At 47.8% G+C, this 20335-nt stretch overlaps 1 protein-coding gene across 8 annotated transcripts in view; it reads right to left on the bottom strand.

The window, feature by feature from the left end:
• LOC137352989 (pleckstrin homology domain-containing family G member 1-like) overlaps positions 1-20335 on the bottom strand; it is a 143925-nt gene that overhangs the window by 30187 nt on the left and 93403 nt on the right. For all 8 annotated transcript variants that reach the window (XM_068018838.1, XM_068018845.1, XM_068018839.1 and 5 more), the window contains one exon: positions 7058-7124. In XM_068018838.1, the coding sequence (XP_067874939.1) occupies positions 7058-7124 (67 nt within the window). The remainder of the gene's footprint in view (positions 1-7057; positions 7125-20335) is intronic.

Here is a 20335-nt window from a genome sequence, read left to right as displayed (position 1 = left end):
GCACCCACGTGGGACCCAGTCTCTCACCTGCACCCACGTGGGACCCAGTCTCTCACCTGCACCCACGTGGGACCCAGTCTCTCACCTGCACCCACATGGGACCCAGTCTCTCACCTGCACCCACGTGGGACCCAGTCTCTCACCTGCACCCACGTGGGACCCAGTCTCTCACCTGCACCCACGTGGGACCCAGTCTCTCACCTGCACCCACGTGGGACCCAGTCTCTCACCTGCACCCACGTGGGACCCAGTCTCTCACCTGCACCCACATGGGACCCAGTCTTTCACCTGAACCCACGTGCGACCCAGTCTCTCACCTGCACCCACATGGGACCCAGTCTCTCACCTGCACCCACATGGGACCCAGTCTTTCACCTGAACCCACGTGCGACCCAGTCTCTCACCTGCACCCACGTGCGACCCAGTCTCTCACCTGCACCCACGTGGGACCCAGTCTCTCACCTGCACCCACGTGGGACCCAGTCTCTCACCTGCACCCACGTGCGACCCAGTCTCTCACCTGCACCCACGTGGGACCCAGTCTCTCACCTGCACCCACGTGGGACCCAGTCTCTCACCTGCACCCACGTGCGACCCAGTCTCTCACCTGCACCCACGTGCGACCCGGTCTCTCACCTGCACCCACGTGGGACCCAGTCTCTCACCTGCACCCACGTGGGACCCAGTCTCTCACCTGCACCCACGTGGGACCCAGTCTCTCACCTGCACCCACATGGGACCCAGTCTCTCACCTGCACCCACGTGGGACCCAGTCTCTCACCTGCACCCACGTGGGACCCAGTCTCTCACCTGCACCCACGTGGGACCCAGTCTCTCACCTGCACCCACGTGGGACCCAGTCTCTCACCTGCACCCACGTGGGACCCAGTCTCTCACCTGCACCCACATGGGACCCAGTCTTTCACCTGAACCCACGTGCGACCCAGTCTCTCACCTGCACCCACATGGGACCCAGTCTCTCACCTGCACCCACGTGGGACCCAGTCTCTCACCTGCACCCACGTGGGACCCAGTCTCTCACCTGCACCCACGTGGGACCCAGTCTCTCACCTGCACCCACGTGGGACCCAGTCTCTCACCTGCACCCACATGGGACCCAGTCTTTCACCTGAACCCACGTGCGACCCAGTCTCTCACCTGCACCCACATGGGACCCAGTCTTTCACCTGAACCCACGTGCGACCCAGTCTCTCACCTGCACCCACATGGGACCCAGTCTCTCACCTGCACCCACATGGGACCCAGTCTCTCACCTGAACCCACGTGGGACCCAGTCTCTCACCTGCACCCACGTGCGACCCAGTCTTTCACCTGAACCCACGTGCGACCCAGTCTCTCACCTGCACCCACGTGGGACCCAGTCTCTCACCTGCACCCACGTGCGACCCAGTCTTTCACCTGAACCCACGTGCGACCCAGTCTCTCACCTGCACCCACGTGCGACCCAGTCTTTCACCTGAACCCACGTGCGACCCAGTCTCTCACCTGCACCCACATGGGACCCAGTCTCTCACCTGCACCCACGTGGGACCCAGTCTCTCACCTGCACCCACGTGGGACCCAGTCTCTCACCTGCACCCACGTGGGACCCAGTCTCTCACCTGCACCCACGTGGGACCCAGTCTCTCACCTGCACCCACATGGGACCCAGTCTCTCACCTGCACCCACATCATGCACCCTTGGAATCAGCAATCATATTCTTGAGTCAGAAGGTTGTTGGTTTGAGTTCCACTCCAGAGACTTGAGCACAAAACTCTAGCCTGACGCTCCAGTGCAATGCTGAGGGAGAGCTGCACTGTCAGAGGTGCTGCATTTCAGATGAGACGTTAACCCGAGGCCCCGTCTGCCCTCTCAGGTGGATGTAAAAGATTCCATGGCACTAACCATTTGGAAGAAGAGCAGGGGAGCTTGTCCTAGTCAATACGGATCCCTCAACCAACATCACAATGACAGATAATCCGGTCATTATCACATTGCTGTTTGTGGGATCTTGCTGTGCGCAAATTGGCTGCTGTTTCCTACATTACAACAGTGACTATATTTCATTGGCTGTAAAGCGCTTTGGGACATCCTGAGGTGGTGAAAGGTTCTATAGAAATGCAGGTATTTGTTAGTAGTATTGAGGTAGATTACTGGTTGCTTTAAGCCTGTTGTCAAGGAATTCTGGACGGTTGACAGTTTAATGAAGGACGACAAGTTTATTTTCTCCGCCCTGGTGGTGGATTTGGATGAGGGAGAGCGGCCAGGAGATGAGTTAGCCGTATCTGATCTCTGCTGATGTCAGATGATTACACGATCTCCAGCCGTATGAGGGGAATGGTGGGTCTGTTCACTCTAGCGGGAGCCCAGACGGTGGGATGTGATCACTGGACTTGGCATTATTATTGGAACTTTGAAGTTAAATCCCAAAGAAATTCACATTCTAATCCCTGCTAAACAAGTCACATTTCTGCAGAGTTACTCATTGCGAGCTCGATTTCCAGTGAGGCCACCCACTGCAGTGTTTCAGGACAGACTCAAACTTATCACCGGGAGCCGGGTGTCTATACAGGAGCAAGGGGAGGCCATTCAGCCCCCCGAAACTGTCCCACCATCAAATTAGAGCATGGCTGGTCTAGCCCAGTGGCAATCTCCTGAACATAAGTGGGAAGTAACAGTTGCTAATTCTCCAGGATCATCCTGGAGCCTCTCGGCCGCTCCTGCCAGAGACAGAAATCATATTCCCGCACATCGGCTTGGTGGGGGTGGGGGAGGCTATCGACCATTTCCTCACAGAAAGGATTTGGAGTTGAGTGTTGCAAATAAGTGTTTTGGTTAAAGTAGAGTGATGCGGGTTTAAAAATCTCCTTTCAGTCACATGCTGTGTAAGAGTTAGAGGCAAGAGACTTGTACAGAATCATAGAACGTTTACAGCACAGAGGGAGGCCGTTCAGCCCATTGTGTTCATGCCAGCTCCCCGAAAGAGCATCTATCAACAGCAACTTCCAAATCCCCAGTGTTTCACAGCCGAAGCATTACTTTTGGGAGCGCAGTAACATCATACAGGTAAATGCCAGTGCGCACAGCAAGATCCCACGAACAACAAGATGAATGACCAACCTATTTATTTTTTTTGCTGCCGTTGGTTGTGGGCGGAACACTGGGAAAATTCCCGTGCTCTTCCTCAAATGCAGATGTCGGGTCTTGAACTGCTTGCCCGAAATCCTTGGGAAAGGCAGACGGGAACCTCAGTTTAACATCTCAATCTGGGGGAATCTCCCCCGCGGCGGGTTTGGAGGTGGGCAGAGCATAAAATCAGGTGGGATGGAGGCGGGGGAGGGGGACCCCACCACCTTCCCGCCTCCACTGAAATTTAGTCCGGGTTGGGAAGGCCTGTGAACGGTCTTCCCGCTCGGCCGCAAATCGAGGCCCGTAACTGGGTAATTAACCTAAGTAAGGGCCTCTTCCCACCACAGCCGCAATTACCCGTGTGGCGGGCGGCCCTGACGCCACACGGGAAGCATGGTATGAATAACCGTGCAGCTGCTTCCTGGCTGAGGGGGTGCGGGGTGAGGGGGGGTGGGGACCCTCACTCAAAGGCACTTAGTGCCTGAACGACAGAGCTGGCATTGGGAAGGGAGGAGGGGCCCGCTGAGAGTTCCCCCCCCCCCCCCCACTCGCTGCTGACCACTACCCTCCCCCCATCCCACAGCCCCTACCTCGCGAGACACCCCCCTCCCCCCAGCCCTGACCTACCTTAAGCCTGGTTCCAACACTACTCCTCAATGTCAGCAGCCAATGCCTCCTCTGATTGGCTGGCAGCTCTGAAAGGGCGGGACTCTAAATCATACAGACAGCGCGCCGATGTTCAGTGCCTGATTGATGCTAAGTTGGGCGGGCCCTCGGTAGAAGAGCTGATGTGGGGATCTCAGTATTGGTTTCCCCCGACCTCGAACCCCAACCACCGCCAGCATGACATTCCACACAGTACCTCTGACAGTGTGGCACTCTCTCGGTGCCACACAGAGAACGTCAGTCAGTTCAGAGCAAACACTCATGAAACAACAAATCAGAGATTGGGAGTTAGCCTAAGGGACGGTTCCAGGAAGAGATAGCTGGATGTTATTTTTCTATTTGCCTGTGTACAACAACACAAAAAACTCACCTGGTTACAGTTCCATCGACAGGAGGGTCGGTAATCAGAAGACACAAGCTTAAAATAATTGGTAAAAGATCCAAATGGGAGATGGGGGAGGGGAAATTTTTTTTACATAGCGAGTTGTTGTGATCTGGAATGCTGGGCTGTGTAATTCCAGTCCAAATAAATAATTAAAGGAGTGGTACATGGGAAATCAGAACGTAATAATAGGATTCTGAGAACCGTATGATAAACCCACTGATTTCTTGTTTTCTGGGGCCTCCTACACCCTTGGAGTTCACGGCCGTTTCTGAAGGCCACACCATAATTTAAGATCAATTTGCAGACTATTCCCAGTGAAGGGGATTCAAGCTGTTTTCACATGCCTGGCAGAATTAATTGCTGCTTGGGCCCCATTTACAACCACTTCTGCTTAAAACCTTTGCAAAAGGTCAATAAATTAAACTTTGAGAAGCTCACAGGATGCAGACATGGGGCAGGCTGGAGACTGAAGGGTTCAAAGTCTCCCCAAATGACAGCAACATCACAGAACATGAAGCTCAGATCAGCATGAGTCCCAATAATTACAGAGAAGAATATTAAAAATAACAAATTCTAAAGCCTCAGGACTGCACAATGGAATATGAGCCTTGTGAAAGTGAATATAATTACCAAAAACTCTCTGCATTGCTGTTACTCCAGGTAAAGAGAGAGGGAGAGGATTCAGATACATCTGTTCAGTGTTTATAGCCTCAGGCTCCCATAGGGCAATAAACTCAGGTTGGAGGCATTCCTGGAAGTTTGAGCATGTGACATCTATCAGTGTTCTTACATTTACAGTGTAAAGTTTGGCTCTCCTATAGCTGATTATCTTTGCTGACGGTTTCCCCACAGCAACTGTTGTATGTGACTCTCCGAGAATAAGGAAGCGAGGGAAAAGGGGAGCAAGGGGGAGGGAAGACTGAGGTTGGGGAGAGGGAAGAGAGAGGGGGGGAGAGGGAGGGAGGGGAGAGAGGGGAGAGCGAAGGGAGGGAGGGAGGGGAGAGGGAAGGGAGGGAGGAGGAAGGGGCGAGGGAAGGGAGGGAGGGGAGAGGGTTGGGAAGGAGGGGAGAGGGAAGGGAGGGAGGGGGAGGGAGGCGAGAGGGAAGGGAAGGAGGGGAGAGCGGAGGGGAGAGGGAAGGGAGGGAGGGGAGAGCGAAGGGAGGAAGGGGAGAGGGAAGGGAGGGAGGGGAGAAGGAAGGGAGGGAGGAGAGAGAGAAGGGGGGAAGGGAAGGAGGGGAGAGGGAAGGGAGGGAGGGGAGAGGGAAGGGAGGGAGGAGAGGGAGGGGAGAGGGAGGTGAGGGTGGAGAGGGGGAAGGGAGGGAGGGGAGGGGAGAGGGAAGGGAGGAAGGGGAGAGCGAATTGAGGGAGGGGAGGGGAGAGGGAGGTGAGGTAGGAGAGAGGGAAGGGAGGGAGGGAGGGGAGAGGGAGGTGAGGGTGGAGAGAGGGAAGGGAGGGAGGGGAGGGGAGAGGGAAGGGAGGAAGGGGAGAGTGAAGGGAGGGAGGGGAGAGCGAAGGGGGTAAACTGGACAATAAAATGGACAATTTAACAATGTAACAGGTTTTACACAAATACAGAGTTGAGGAAAAGGGAGGGACTGGGAGAGAATAAAGGGAAGGTCTGTGATTGGGTGGAAAGCAGGAGAGATTAAATGACAAAAGAGCTGATGGTGCGAGGCAGAAGGAGATTGTAATGGGACAAACAAAGGAACAAAAGATCACCCTTTTAGTCATTTAATCATTCCGGCCCTCCACCTGTTCACAAATGTTCCCCTTGTTCTTCCCCCACCCACAATCCTCACCCTTTATCCTGCCTCTGTACTTACTTATAATCTGTTAAATCTCTTAACATCTTCCAGTTTCCGACAAAAGGCCATCGACCTGAAACATTAACCCTGTTTCCCCGCCACATATGCTGCCTGATCTGCTGAGTGTTTCCAGAATTTTCTGTTTGGTGTTGTTCTGCCCCAGCACTTCAGAAATGTGCGTCTCCTCATCATTCAGCTCCCACCCGCCCATCACTGAGTGTAAACCCCACGCGTGTTATCACCCGCCCATCACTGAGTGTAAACCCCACGCGTGTTATCACCCGCCCATCACTGAGTGTAAACCCCACGCGTGTTATCACCCGAGCAGCACTGAGTGTAAACCCCACGCGTGTTATCACCCGCCCATCACTGAGTGTAAACCCCACGCGTGTTATCACCCGAGCAGCACTGAGTGTAAACCCCACGCGTGTTACCACCCGCCCATCACTGAGTGTAAACCCCACGCATGTTATCACCCGCCCATCACTGAGTGTAAACCCCACGCGTGTTATCACCCGAGCAGCACTGAGTGTAAACCCCACGCGTGTTATCACCCGAGCAGCACTGAGTGTAAACCCCACGCGTGTTATCACCCGAGCAGCACTGAGTGTAAACCCCACGCGTGTTATCACCCGAGCAGCACTGAGTGTAAACCCCACGCGTGTTAACACCCGCCCATCACTGAGTGTAAACCCCACGCGTGTTATCACCCGAGCAGCACTGAGTGTAAACCCCACGCGTGTTATCATCCGAGCAGCACTGAGTGTAAACCCCACGCGTGTTATCACCCGAGCAGCACTGAGTGTAAACCCCACGCGTGTTATCACCCGAGCAGCACTGCTCGATTCAGCTCATCTTCCCATGTGATTATTTCAGTGTCGGTGGTGTCAGGTTTGGTTTCTGGATAGTAAGGATTCGATGCTCCTGCTCTTTAACCAAGTCACAGTCAGGTTACTGACTGAACTGACATCTGCTGCACCAACCACCCCTGGAGTTCTGAAGAAGTTGGCCGAGGCACTTTGTGATTGACTGTAAGCTGAGTGAAATATGGAAAAGGATTTAAATTCTCACCCGCTCAACAAAGCACTCTGCAACCCCACCAGCATCTTTACAGCTCTCCAGCTCTTCCAGCAGCTCACTGTGTGAAGAAATCAAACAGTTACATCTTTATACAGGAAGGAAAGGACATTGGGAAGAGAAAAGTTATGTTAAACTTGTATCGAACCTTGGTTTGACCACACTTGAAGCAGTGGGCATCGTCCTGGTCTCCACATTATAAAAAATGGATCTCGACGCACTGGCGAAGGTGCAAAACGAGAGTTTACAAATACAATACCAGAACTGAGAGGTAGATAACTATCAGGAATAGGGGAATAGATTTGTAAACAGAAATAGAACTTGAGTTCTTGTCAGGGGATGTGGGGAGTGGGCAGGAAAGTGGAATTGAAACCCAAGATCAGCCATGATCGTATTGAATGGGGGAGCAGGCTCGATGGGCCGAATGGTCTACTGCTCCTATTTCTGGTGTTCGAGAAAAGGGAAGGCCCAATAGAAGCTTTTAAAATTATGAAGGGTTTAGATAGGATAGATGTAAAGACGATGCTTCCACGTGTGGATGGTCCAAAACTACGGGCCATCAATATAATAAACCCAATCGGGAATTCGGGAAAAACTTCTTTACCCAGAGAGTGGTGAGAATGTGGAACTCGCTCCCACAGGGAATGGTTGAGGTGAATAGTATCGAGACATTTCAGGGGAAGTTGGATAAACACATGAGGGAGAAAGGAACAGAAGGAGATGCTGATAGGGTGAGATAAAGAGGAGTGGGAGGAGGCTCGTGTGGAGCAGAAACACCAGTATAGACCAGATGGGCCGAATGGCCTGTTCCTGTGCTGCACATTCAGGGTAACAAAAGAGGAATTCTTTTATATATAATGCTGGGCCCTGCAGGAATCATCGACCTTTGGCAGTGACCACAACACTGACCTCTCTCCTTGACCGGTACAGGAAATGATAGACAGAAGGACCCGGATGTTAAACAAGTTGTAAACAAAAGTTGGGTGACAAGGTGACTTTGTTTTCCAAAGGCTCAATCAAAGTGACAGCTCAAAGATAGAAGTGACAAATTGCTGGAGAACCTGCAGAATACAACAACCACGAGCACAACACCAGATCACTGAGTGAGCAGCCTTGCTAGTGACCAGGTGCTGCCTGTTTCCAGGATTGGGCCAGTTTGTACATCTCCTCAGCAGTAAGACACTGGCCCATCTAGAGAACTTGGGACCATTGAAAGAAAGAACTTTCATTTATGTCGCCCCTTTCAGGACATCCCAAAGCGCTTTACAACATAACATAAGAAATAAGAGCTGGAGTAGACCATTCAGCCCCTCGAGCCTGCTCCACCATTCAATACAATCATGGCTGATTTTCTACCTCAACCAGCGCAGACACAATGGGCCAAGTGGCCTCTTTCTGTGCCATAAACCTTCGATGATTTTCTATGATTCTCACTCCATTTTCCTGCCCCCTCCCCATATCTCTTGAATCACTTGGAGCTCAAAAGGCTAATCGATCTCAGCCTAGAATATTCTTGACCACTGAGCATCCAGAGATCCCTGGGATAGAGAATTCCAAACATTCACAGGAAGTTTTTCCCGAAATCAAACGTTCACCAGTTTGCACTGGTGCTGTTAAACTTGATTTATCTTGAACTCAGATTCTGGAATGAGTTTTCTGATAGTCAGCAGCTCAATGACTCTTTAAGGTTTCTTCCTTCAGACACCATTTTGTGAGGCTAATATTTCACATCCTGTTGTGAGCAGGTTTGAAAACAAACCAACCCAGCAAAATTCTACACATACGTTACATGCAAGAAATTCAATCAATCTCGTGAATAAATGCACAGGAATTTTCCAGCCTGGAAATTACTCTTTAAATCTCCAGTTAGTGGCTGCTAAACCATCACTCAGCATCCCTGGAATACATGTTACAGGTTTGATGGAAAGAATGTGATTTTTTTTCCCCCCCACCCCTCCCCCCACCGACTCGGCTGGGAGGGTTTTAGAATGCATCCATCTTCCTGAGTCATGTGAGTGCTCCCTTGCAGCAACGATGACTGAGGGACTGCCAGATGTTGGAGATCGCGAGTGTCTCGAAGCTCAAGGATCTATTTTTATTTGTGACCATAGTGAAAATGAGTTAACCCAACCCCCAACCTTCAGCCAAAAACAACACACACTTCATTTTAACCATTTACTGCTTTTGCTCCCGATCTGCCAGGTTTTAAAATGGGCATCCTTGTAGTGTCAAATGCATTTGTTAATGCTCCTGCGAAGGGCCTTTGGATGTCTTACTACATTAAAGGTGCTATATAAATGCAAATTATCGATATCATTGTTGTTGTTGTTGGTTAAGACCCTAGAGCGAAAGGTGACAAAAGGGAAATGTAGACTCTGTATCCAGAATTCCCTCTTTGCACAGAATGAAGATCGGAGAAGGGGAAATAAAAATTCAGGGATCATCTTCTGCAACCACATTGGTGTGGGGTTGGAGTCACATTTAAACCCAGACTGGGTAAAGACAGCAGGTGTCCATTTCTAAAGGGACATTAGTGAACCAGACAGGTCTTTAACAACAACTTTAAGGTCAATTTCAGTGCAATTAGGCTTTTTTTAATTTCCAGATTTTTTTTCCCTTAAACAGCCATGGGGAGGGGGGGGGGGGGTTGAATCTATAATCCTCTGGATTCTGAAGCCAACAACATAACCACTACACTACCACACCCAATGCAGTATAGCTACAAGGGCAAAGCTCTGAGTTAGGGTCAGGGTCAAATACTTGGACCCAAAGTGAGATCAATAAGATTGATAGAATTTTGTTTGCTATTAAACATTACAGAACTAATGCATGTAAATTGAGTTGTGGTACAAATCGGCACTGATTTTATTGAATGGCGGGACAGGTGTGAGGGGCTAAATGACCTACTCCTGTTGCCATAGTAACACGTGTTTTAGAATCAGTAAGAAAGTGATATTTCTTTCCCTGCATTCTCTTTGCTAATCTCGATTGGAAGTGTCTGTGTGGACACTGGGTGAGTGCCTGTTAACACTTGGCTTTCATAACAATGGTTGAATGTTGGCTCTCGGACAAGGTGCTGAAGGGTTATTGGCACCAACCAATGGGACTGCCATCCTTCATAGTCAGTTCCTCCAGGAAAACCACAGTAGGAAGGAGATCAGATGAATAATGAGAGAAGCAAGTGACCTCTCCAAACATCACAATGACACTGCAAACAAAACACCAGGGCTCATTTCTAGAGGAACAGCATTGAAAAGCAGAGAAATTACATTAAACATGTACAGAACCTTAGTTAGACCACACATGGATAGTTCTGGTCTCCATGTTATATAGTGGATATAGAGGTGCTGGAGAAAGTGTAAAGATGAGTTACAAGTACAAATACCAGAACTGAGACCCATAAGGAAAGACTGAACAGGCTGGGATGCTTTTCTCTAGAAAAGAGAAGGCTGAGGGGTGACCTGATAGAGGTCTTTAAAATCATGAAGGGGTTTCGATAGGGTAGACGTAGAGAAAATGTTTTCACTGTGAGGGAGACCAGAACTAGGGGCCATCAATATAAGACAGTCACTAATAAATCCAATGGGGAATTCAGGAGAAACCTCTTTCCCCACAGAATGGTGAGAATGTGGAACTCACTACCACAGGGAGTGGTTGAGGTGAATAGTGTAGATACATTTAAGGGGAAACTGGATAAACAGAAGGGAGAAAGGAAGAGCTAATAGGGTGAGATGAAGAGGGTCAGGAGGAGGCTCATGTGGAGGGTAAACACCAGCATGGACCAGATGGGCCGAATGGCCTGTTTCTGTGCTGTAAATTCGATGTGAAAAATAACACAGGGGTGGACTGGCCTATGGGAAGCTGGGAGATTAGTTCCAAATTGTTACATTATCAGGAGAACCAGTCTGTCGCCACAGCACAAAACTTAAGTCTAGTTTTAATTGCCCAAGAAAAACAATTTAAAATTTATCCTTTCTTGATCGCAATCTTTTTACATGTTTTGGTCGCCTCTCGAGTGAAGATATTTAACATATCACGTGGCTGGTCATGCTGTAAGAATCCATTAGGCCGTCCAAGAAATATGATAAATCCTCCTAGATCTGCGGAAATGATAACCTGCCCCAGGAATGAGCAGACCTGCTTCCCATCTGCAGATCTTCATCTGTGGTCAGAGTTGAATATTGTAGTTGGACGGTTGGAATTAATTTCACTCAAATTATGTTTTCGGGATCAGGGAGGAGTCTTGCACAGATTTTCTAGGAGTTTCTTTCATCTCCAGAAGGCCGCCAGTCCTCCAGGTCTATGATTGTGCAGGCACCAGTGGCTGTTATTCAGGTTTGAGCCTTAATATTCCCCCGGAGGACAACCCTCCAATAGTGTAGCACTCCTGCAGTACTGCACTGCGGTGTCAGCCTGGATTACTGAGCTCCAACACCTAGTTATGTTAAAGATCGGTTTGAATCAGCAGAGGCAAGAATGACACCAAATGAGAAAATATTCTTTACGACACACTAAGACCCACTTAGTAAATGTGCATGACTCAAGATTTATTTGTTAATTGTAGCCTGTGGGATCATTCTCTGCAGTTCATGTGAACATCTTTTTCTCTTGGCACCAGATTAAATCCAAAGAGGTGACATTTATATGATGGTGGGGTAAGGGGGGTTGCTGTTGGTGTGGGGGTTAAGTTGGTTTGGTCGCTGTTAAACATTGTGTCATTGTGGACTGAATTGCACACTGTCGGGAGGTGTTACACCAATGAACTGGTGTCTTGCTGCAATGGGACAATGAGGTTTGGCTGAGAGTCCAAAACAGGAGTGACAAGAGAGAGAGAAGAGAGAAGAGAGAAAGAGGAGCGAGAGAGAGAGGAGCGAGAGAGAGAAGAGCAAGAGAGAGAGGAGAGAGAGAGAGAGGAGAGAGAGAGAGAAGAGAGACAGAGAGAGAGAGGAGAGAAGAGAGAGGAGAGAAGAGAGAGGAGAGAAGAGAGAGAGGAAAAGAGAGAGAGAGGAAAAGAGAGAGAGAGGAAAAGAGAGAGAGAGGAAGAGAGAGAGAAGAAAAGAGAGAGGAGAGAAGAGAGAGAGGAGAAAAGAGAGAAAGAGGAGAGAGAGAGAAGAGAAGAGAGAGAGAGGAGAGGAGAGAAGAGAGAGAGAGTGAGAGAGAGAGAGAAGAGAGAGAAGAGAGAGAGAGAGAAGGAAAGAGAGAGAGAGAGAGAGAGAGAGAGAGAGGAGAGAGAAAAGAGAGAGAGAGAGGAGAGAGAGAAGAGGGAAGAGAGAAGAGAGAAGAGAGAGAGAGTGAGGCGACTTGGGGACCATCTGCAGATTGGTGAATGCTGGCAAATGATTTGCTGCAGATATTTTAAGAGTAGAGACATCAGCCATACTGTCAGTACTGACTCTGCATCAGCTGATTCTTCATGTGTACCCATGGCAATGCTGCCCAATGAAGCAAGAGATGGGAAAAATGCCTGACTTGGAAACCTGGAGATCTGTCCCAGTGTAGGTTTGATCTGTCCCTCATCCCTGATCCAATGTAAACCGGAACAGGAGGAAGCCATTCAACACCTCAAGCCCTTTTAACCATTCAATCAGGTCCTGGCTGATCTGTACATACATCCCATTCACCTGCCTTAGACCCAAATTTCTCAATACCCTTAACTAACAAAATTCTATCGATCTCCACCTTGAAAATTTCAATTGATCCGCAGCATCCACAGCCTATGGAGGAGAGAGTTACAGATTGCAATGAACCTTTGTGTGACTATATGCTCCCTGGTATCACTCCTGTCGGGTTTAGCTAAGATTGTCTCCCTTTGCTCTGGATTCCCACACCAGAGAAAATCGTTTCTCTGTATCTACCCTATCAAATCCCCTTTAAACAGCTCAACCTTCTAAACTCAAGGATATCAATCACTCTGCACAATTTACCCTTTGAGACTCATTGAATAATGTTGGGATGTTAAAGACAGTGCCAGCATGATACACCCAGCTTGCACCATCCAAGTGCCAGCATTATGTGCACCAGTAAACAAACAATACCATCGAGATGCCAACCTTTCAATGGTGGGCAGTGCCACTGAATTGCGGAGCTAGGCTGTAAATCCATTACAGATTACCATCGTCTTGGATTCCCACAGCTAATCTCCACTGCACCAGCTAAAGTAAAGACTTGCATTTCTATAGCACCTTTCATAACCTGTCTATGTCCCAAAGCGCTTTACAGCCAATTAAGTTGCAGCATTGTGCTGTGTTCTTAAAGCTTCATTAACTGATATCTGCAGGCTTTATATTCAGATTCAACACAAACATTATTTATTGTCTTACTTATCTACATTGCATGACCTTGGGTCCAGGTCTTTTCCTCGCTGGTGTGCATCTGCTCTTTGTAAGCCATGTGTTGAGTATGTCTCTCAAAGTGGTGTTGCCTCATTTTATATGTCTGATGATCTCATCAGTTGCATCAGTGGCCTGGTCTCTTAAAGGTACAGTTTCTTAAAGGTGAGGTTACCACTACACTACAATACAGAAGTACTTTTGAAGTCACTATTGTAATGTAGGAAATGCGGCAGCCAATTTTGATTGCATGTGTTCCTAATGGTTCACCAAGCGATTCCATACAATTTATGTTGGCGTCTCTGAGTCTGAAGGTTGTAGGTTCCAGTTCCACTCAAGGGACTTCAGTACAAAATCCAGGCTGACACTCCAGTGCAGTACTGAGGGAGTGCTGCACTGTCAGAGCGGCAGTAGTGAGGGAGTGTTGCACTGTTGGAGGGGAAGTACTGAGGGAGTGCTGCACTGTCGGAGGGGCAGTAGTGAGGGAGTGTTGCACTGTTGGAGGGGAAGTACTGAGGGAGTGCTGCACTGTCGGAGGGGCAGTAGTGAGGGAGTGTTGCACTGTTGGAGGGGCAGTACTGAGGGAGTGCTGCACTGTCGGAGGGGCAGTAGTGAGGGAGTGTTGCACTGTTGGAGGGGCAGTACTGAGGGAGTGCTGCACTGTCGGAGGGGCAGTAGTGAGGGAGTGTTGCACTGTTGGAGGGGCAGTACTGAGGGAGTGCTGCACTGTCGGAGGGGCAGTAGTGAGGGAGTGTTGCACTGTTGGAGGGGCAGTACTGAGGGAGTGCTGCACTGTCAGAGCAGCAGTAGTAAGGGAGAGCTGCACTGTCAGAGCAGCAGTAGTGAGGGAGTGCTGCACTGTCAGAGCAGCAGTAGCGAGGGAGTGCTGCACTGTCAGAGCGGCAGTAGTGAGGGAGTGCTGCACTGTCAGAGGATCAGTACTGAGGGAGTGCTGCACTGTCGGAGGGTCAGTACTGAGGGAGTGCTGCACTGTCAGAGGGTCAGTACTGAGGGAGTGTTGCACTGTCGGAGAGTCAGTACTGAGGGAGTGTTGCACTGTCGGAGGGTCAGTACTGAGGGAGTGCCGCACTGTCGGAGGGGCAGTACTGAGGGAGTGCTGCACTGTCGGAGGGGCAGTACTGAGGGAGTGTTGCACTGTCGGAGAGTCAGTACTGAGGGAGTGCCGCACTGTCGGAGGGGCAGTACTGAGGGAGTGCTGCACTGTCGGAGGGGCAGTACTGAGGGAGTGCTGCACTGTCGGAGGGGCAGTACTGAGGGAGTGCTGCACTGTCGGAGGGGCAGTACTGAGGGAGTGCTGCATTGTTGGAGGTGCCACCTTTCAGATGAGACTTTAAACTGAGACCTCAGATGGATGTAAAAGATCCCATGGTACTATTTCGAAGAAGAGCAGGGGAGTGTTTCCCAGTTTAAAGCGCTTTGAGAGGCCCTGAGTTTCTGATAGGCGCTATAGAAATGCAGGTTCTTTTCTTCTAACATCTGACTCCAAAGTTCTATGTCTGCCTATTAAATAGAATCAATGTTTAAGAAAGTTTCAACCCTCTCCCCTGGTTTCCAAGTAATGTTCCCAGAATCTTTTGCCTCCCCATCAGATTAAACTCTTCCTCTGTGTTAGTCCGAAGTTCGCCTCATTAATCAGACTTTTTATCCCAACTCATTTCTAACAGAGTTCTGAAAAACAGAACTCAACTCTACTTACTGAAGGTCGACCTCACTCTAATTAAAGTGGTGGTTAGGGAGGTGTGCTTTAGATCCAAATAGGATTGTAGACTGACTGCAAGCTTCACAAGGTTGACATGGAAACTAGAAACATGAAGGAAGAAAAGAAAGAACTTGCATTTCTCTGGCGCCTTTCACGACCTCAGGATGTTTCAAAGAGCTTTACAGCCAATGAAGTACTTTTTGAAGTGTAGTTACTGTGGAAAATGCAGCAGCCAATTTGTGCACAGCAAGATCCCACAAATAGCATTGTGATAATGAGCAAATCATCTTTTACTTTAGCTACTGGTTGTAGGATAAACATTGGCCAGGATACAAGGGAGAATTGCACGACTCTTCTTCGAATAGTCCTGTGAGATCTTTATCGTCCACCTGAGAGGGGGAACATGACCTCGTTTTAACATCTCACCCAAAAGACGGGACATCTGACAGTGCAACACTCCCTCAGTACTGCACTGGAGTGTCAGCCTCGAGTTTGTGCTTAAGTCTCTGTAGTCAGACTTGAACCTCTTCTGACTCCAAGACACGAGTGCTACCCACTGAGCCACGACTGACATACCAGTGCGGTCGGGCGGTTTCCTGTGAGGATGGGTTTGAGTGAATGAAGGAGAGGAGGAGGTTTGCGGCTGGCCAGCCTGCACCTAACCCCAGAGTGTTTGATGCTAAAGCACTTTCATTATGCCCTTAGTCTTGTTTGGTCACAGATCTCTTGCACAGTTGGAGGTCTTCTCAATAAACTGCTACTGCTCGAAACTAGTTCATAGGGAGATTAACTACTTGGACTGGGATATTAACTAAGTAGAAATTCTTTGAACCAGCACAAGAATTAATGAGGATGATAATATTGTGTTACGTTGAGTGTAAAGCACAGAAACAGGCCATTCGACCCAGCTGGTCTATGCTGGTGTTTAAACAATCCTTCTCCCACCCTACTTCATCCCACCCTATCATCCTGTTCCTTTCTCCCTCATGTGTTCATCTGAAAGATTATCTATTTTGGAGAGACAATATGCAGTCACAGTCAATGTTAGATACCTTCCCACCTCAAAAATCGGAAAGTCTCCAATTTGCCAATTCCTCATTTTGATGATGGTGTAGAAACTTTGATGGTATTTCTATTTGCTTGGAGGAGGGGAGCATAGGTCACAGAATGTTCCTTCTGAAATTTGTCACTTTTTGTGCGCAGAACATTTTAGATTTATTTTCATGGGATCCATTTAGCCAAAAAGGCCTCATGCTGAAACCCATCTTCCTTCAACAAGTCACTCTCGCAAAAAAAGCAAAAAAGTTCTACCTGGAAATTCAGAGACATTTGGCATTACACAAGGAAAATAAATGTACTAGGGCAGCAGCCAATGACAGGGATTGGTCCATGTAATTAGAGTGTTAGTAACTTTTATACTCAAGCCCAAGGCATCTGGAGTTGTGCAGTAAATAAAAGGAGCAACAAAGGGGAGGAAACGCTCTCCCTCTGGGCTATTTTTTTACTGAAGTTGCTAACTCATTAATCTATCGTAAATTACACAGAATTATACAGACTTTACTGTGGTAGTGAGTTCCACATTCTCACCACTTTCTAGGTAAAGAAGTTTCTCCTGAATTCCTTATTGGATTTATTAGTGACTGTCTTATATTTATAGCCCCCAGCAAGTTGAAACATCTTCTCTGCATCTACTGTTTCAAATCCTTTCATAATTTTAAAAACCTCTATCAGGACACCCCTCAGTCTTCTCTTTTCTCGTTCTGTTTACAAACCTGTTCACTTCTTCCTGATAGTTATCAACCTCTCATTTCTGGTATTGTGTTTGTAAACTCCTTTTTGCATCTTCACCAGTGCCTTGAGATCCTGTTTGTAATATGGAGACCAGGACTGTGCACATTGCTACCAGTGTGGTCAAACCAAGGTTCAATAGAAGTGTAACGCAACTCCTCTACTCTTCAATTCTATTCCTCTGGAATGAATCCTGGTATATTTGTAATTTTCTGTTCTCTCAGAGCTGCAATCCCTCACGTTTACGAGCTTGAACTAAAAGTTATACAACGCCAGCAGGTTTTGTTTGATCTGAACACCTATTGGCTCCGAGTCTCACACACAGTTGGAATCCTTCTCAATAACCTGCCTTTGCTTTTGACTCTTAAACTAGTCCATATGAAGATTAACGCTGTTCTCTGTTGGCAGCTTGTCAAAAACCACCAACCTTCCCCTCCCTTCCCCCTGCCCTGCCCCAGCCTGGCAGAAGCCCAGAGTTCCAACAGAGTATGGGCTCTATAACTCTGTCAGTAGAGCAATTGCAAGTCCATATAATGTGAAGTTAATTCATCATCCCTGTTCGTTTCTGGAACAGGCTGTGAAGATATGTTTTCTTTCACCAGGCACACAGTGCATTCAGACTTTATACTTCAGCAATAATAGTTCCGATGAAGGGTCAGTGACCCGAATCGTTAACTCTGCTTCTCTTTCCACAGATGCTGCCAGACCTGCTGAGTGGTTCCAGCATTTCTTGTTTTTATTTCAGATTTCCAGCATCCGCAGTATTTTGCTTTTATTTATACTTCAGCAGTTCTTGGCAAGCTCCAAGAATGGGCCTGTACGGTTTGGAAGTCTATTACCTCGTGTCTAACCCTCCTTGGGCAACTAAAACCAACTTACCTCCTTGTGATTCTACAGAAGGCCTGATGGAGACAGACACCAAGTTGACTGGTAAATCTGCCTTCCTTAGAGAGACGAGTGTGCGGCGGAGCCAACAGGATATAAGACGTTATAAGATCAACATTGACCACAACACCCATCACCAACATTTCTTAAAGTGCTTTCAACATTTAAAAATAATTGTTCACAGGATGTGGGTGAAGTGATTGCAGTCTTTGTCCTGTCTTTGTGTTGCCCTGATATTCTTCTTAATAATTGTTACATGTAAGGAGGAGGCCATTCAGCCCCTCGAGCCTGTTTTGCTATTCAATGATATCATGGCTGATCTGTATCCATGTAACACCCTTTACCTGCCTTGGTTCCCTATCCCTTAATCCCCTTACCCAATAAAAATCCATCAATCTGTTTTGAAATTTTCAGTTGACCCCCAACCCCTCGGCCTCAGCAGCTTTTCGGGGGAGAGAGTTCCAGATTCCCACTCCCCTTTGTGTGAAGAAGTGCTTCCTGACATCACCCCTGAACGGCCTGGCATGAATTTTAAGGTTCTAACCCCTTGTTCTGGACTCCCCCCACCAGAGGAAATAGTTTCTCTCTATCAACCCTATCAACTGCTTTAATCATTTTAAACACCTCAATTAGATCACCACTTAATTTTATATGCTAAGGGAATGCAAATCTTGTCTATGTAACCTGTCCTCATAATTTAACCCTTTTCACCCTAGCTTTTATGATAGGAATAAACTTCTTTGATATCACAATGCTGTCAACTTGCAAATTACCAGATTTACTAATTCAATTTTCCACTTTCCAAGCATGGATTTTAAACTTGGAGTTACTGGGTTGCTATTCCACTTATATAACCACTTCTAATATCATACCCTGTTTCTCCAACTCTTTAATCATTATCGTACCATAAAAATCAGCTAACGAATCCTGCTGTTGCAAGTTGGTGATTTGGGTGGGGAGAAGGTTCAGAGCAGATTACAACATGTACAGCAATTTCGCAAAGTCAACTGGGCAACCAGGTATTGAAGTCTCACTATGTTGATTTCTCTGTATGATTCCAGCCCTACTTTCTCACTCAAAGATCATAGATCACTCACCAGTCTTTTCAACCTTATATCAAGCTAATGCAATATCCTGCATTTATTTTCCTCTACCAAGTCACAGAAATAAAAAGGCCAAGTTGTAAATGTCTGTTTATTAACTGAACCCAATCACCATTGTGTGATCATTTTAAAGATTATGGGATGGGTTTCTTCTGACAAGGGGTTAGTGGCTCAAACCAAATAACAGGTTTCCCAGAGACAGTATGAACTTGTGGTGATGTAAGAGAGAGTGACAGTGAAGCCACAGAATGGAGTAGGTGGAAATTATACTTTATATCATGAGAACAAAGTCTCAACTGTTCACATATATCATTCAGAAAACAGGAATTGCGTCTTTTCACTTACCCACTTATTAGAATCTACAAATGTGTAATTCTGACTGTGGTCCTGACAAATGCAAACTGTTTGCAAACCCGCCCCCCTCTATAGATAAAGAAAGGCTTGCATTTCTATAGCGCCTTTCATGACATCCCAAAGCACTTTACAGCCAATGCAATACTTTTGAAGTGTAGTCACTATTATAGTGCAGGAAACATGGCAGCCAATTTGCACACAGCAAGATCCCACAAACTGGAATGCAACAATGACCAGATAATCTGTTTTAGTGGAGTGGCATTGGTTGAGGGATAAACATTGGCCAGGAAGAACTCTCCTGATTTTCCTTGAAACAGCACCTGTGGGATCTTTTACACTGACCTGAGATAGCAGACAGAGCCTCAGTTTAACATCCCATCTGGGAGATGCATCCATGGAGCTTTCCCTCAGGCTCCAGTCTCTGGAGTGGGACTTGAACCCACAACCTTCTGATTCAGAGGTGAAAGTACTCCTCACTGAGCCACAGTCCAGCAGTAACACAGCTGCCCTCTTACATGCCAATCAGATTCTTACCCATTTGTTGTCTCACTTTGACCTCAGAATCCTTGTCTACAAGACACTCCACAGCCCTGCTGCTTCCTGCTGCTGGACCTTCCTCCAGCTCTACATCCTTACACTCAACTCCCGCTCTATCATCTCCAGCCGACATCTATCTTCTGCTCTTAGCCATCTTGCAATTCTCTCCCCAAACAGTCCCACTTTATGACATTGGTCCCCACTGTCAAAAGCCTTCCTCAAGCCTGCTTAGACTATCTTCCCCAACTCTGCTCCTGTTCCTGCATCAGGATCGGCTCTGAACTTTGAAGCATTTTTGGGGCATTTTATTATCATAAAAATAATTATCGTATATAAATGTAAGCTGGTGCCTGTGTCAGAATTTCACACAGAAGAAAGCATTTAGTTATGAACTGACCATCACAAACGCTGGCATTAGGTGCACAGTGTAAAATGCCAATTGAAGTGTAATAAAGAGCTTCTCAATGACTGGTGACTTCAATGTATCGTCAAGTGTGGTACTGAGCAATACAGAACTGAAGACCCCATGTTCATTCGCTGGTATGGGTGGGTTGTG

This window comes from Heterodontus francisci, chromosome 40 (genome assembly GCF_036365525.1).
Source record: "Heterodontus francisci isolate sHetFra1 chromosome 40, sHetFra1.hap1, whole genome shotgun sequence".
NCBI classification, from domain to species: domain Eukaryota; kingdom Metazoa; phylum Chordata; class Chondrichthyes; order Heterodontiformes; family Heterodontidae; genus Heterodontus; species Heterodontus francisci.
This window is presented reverse-complemented; position numbering and strand designations above follow the sequence as displayed.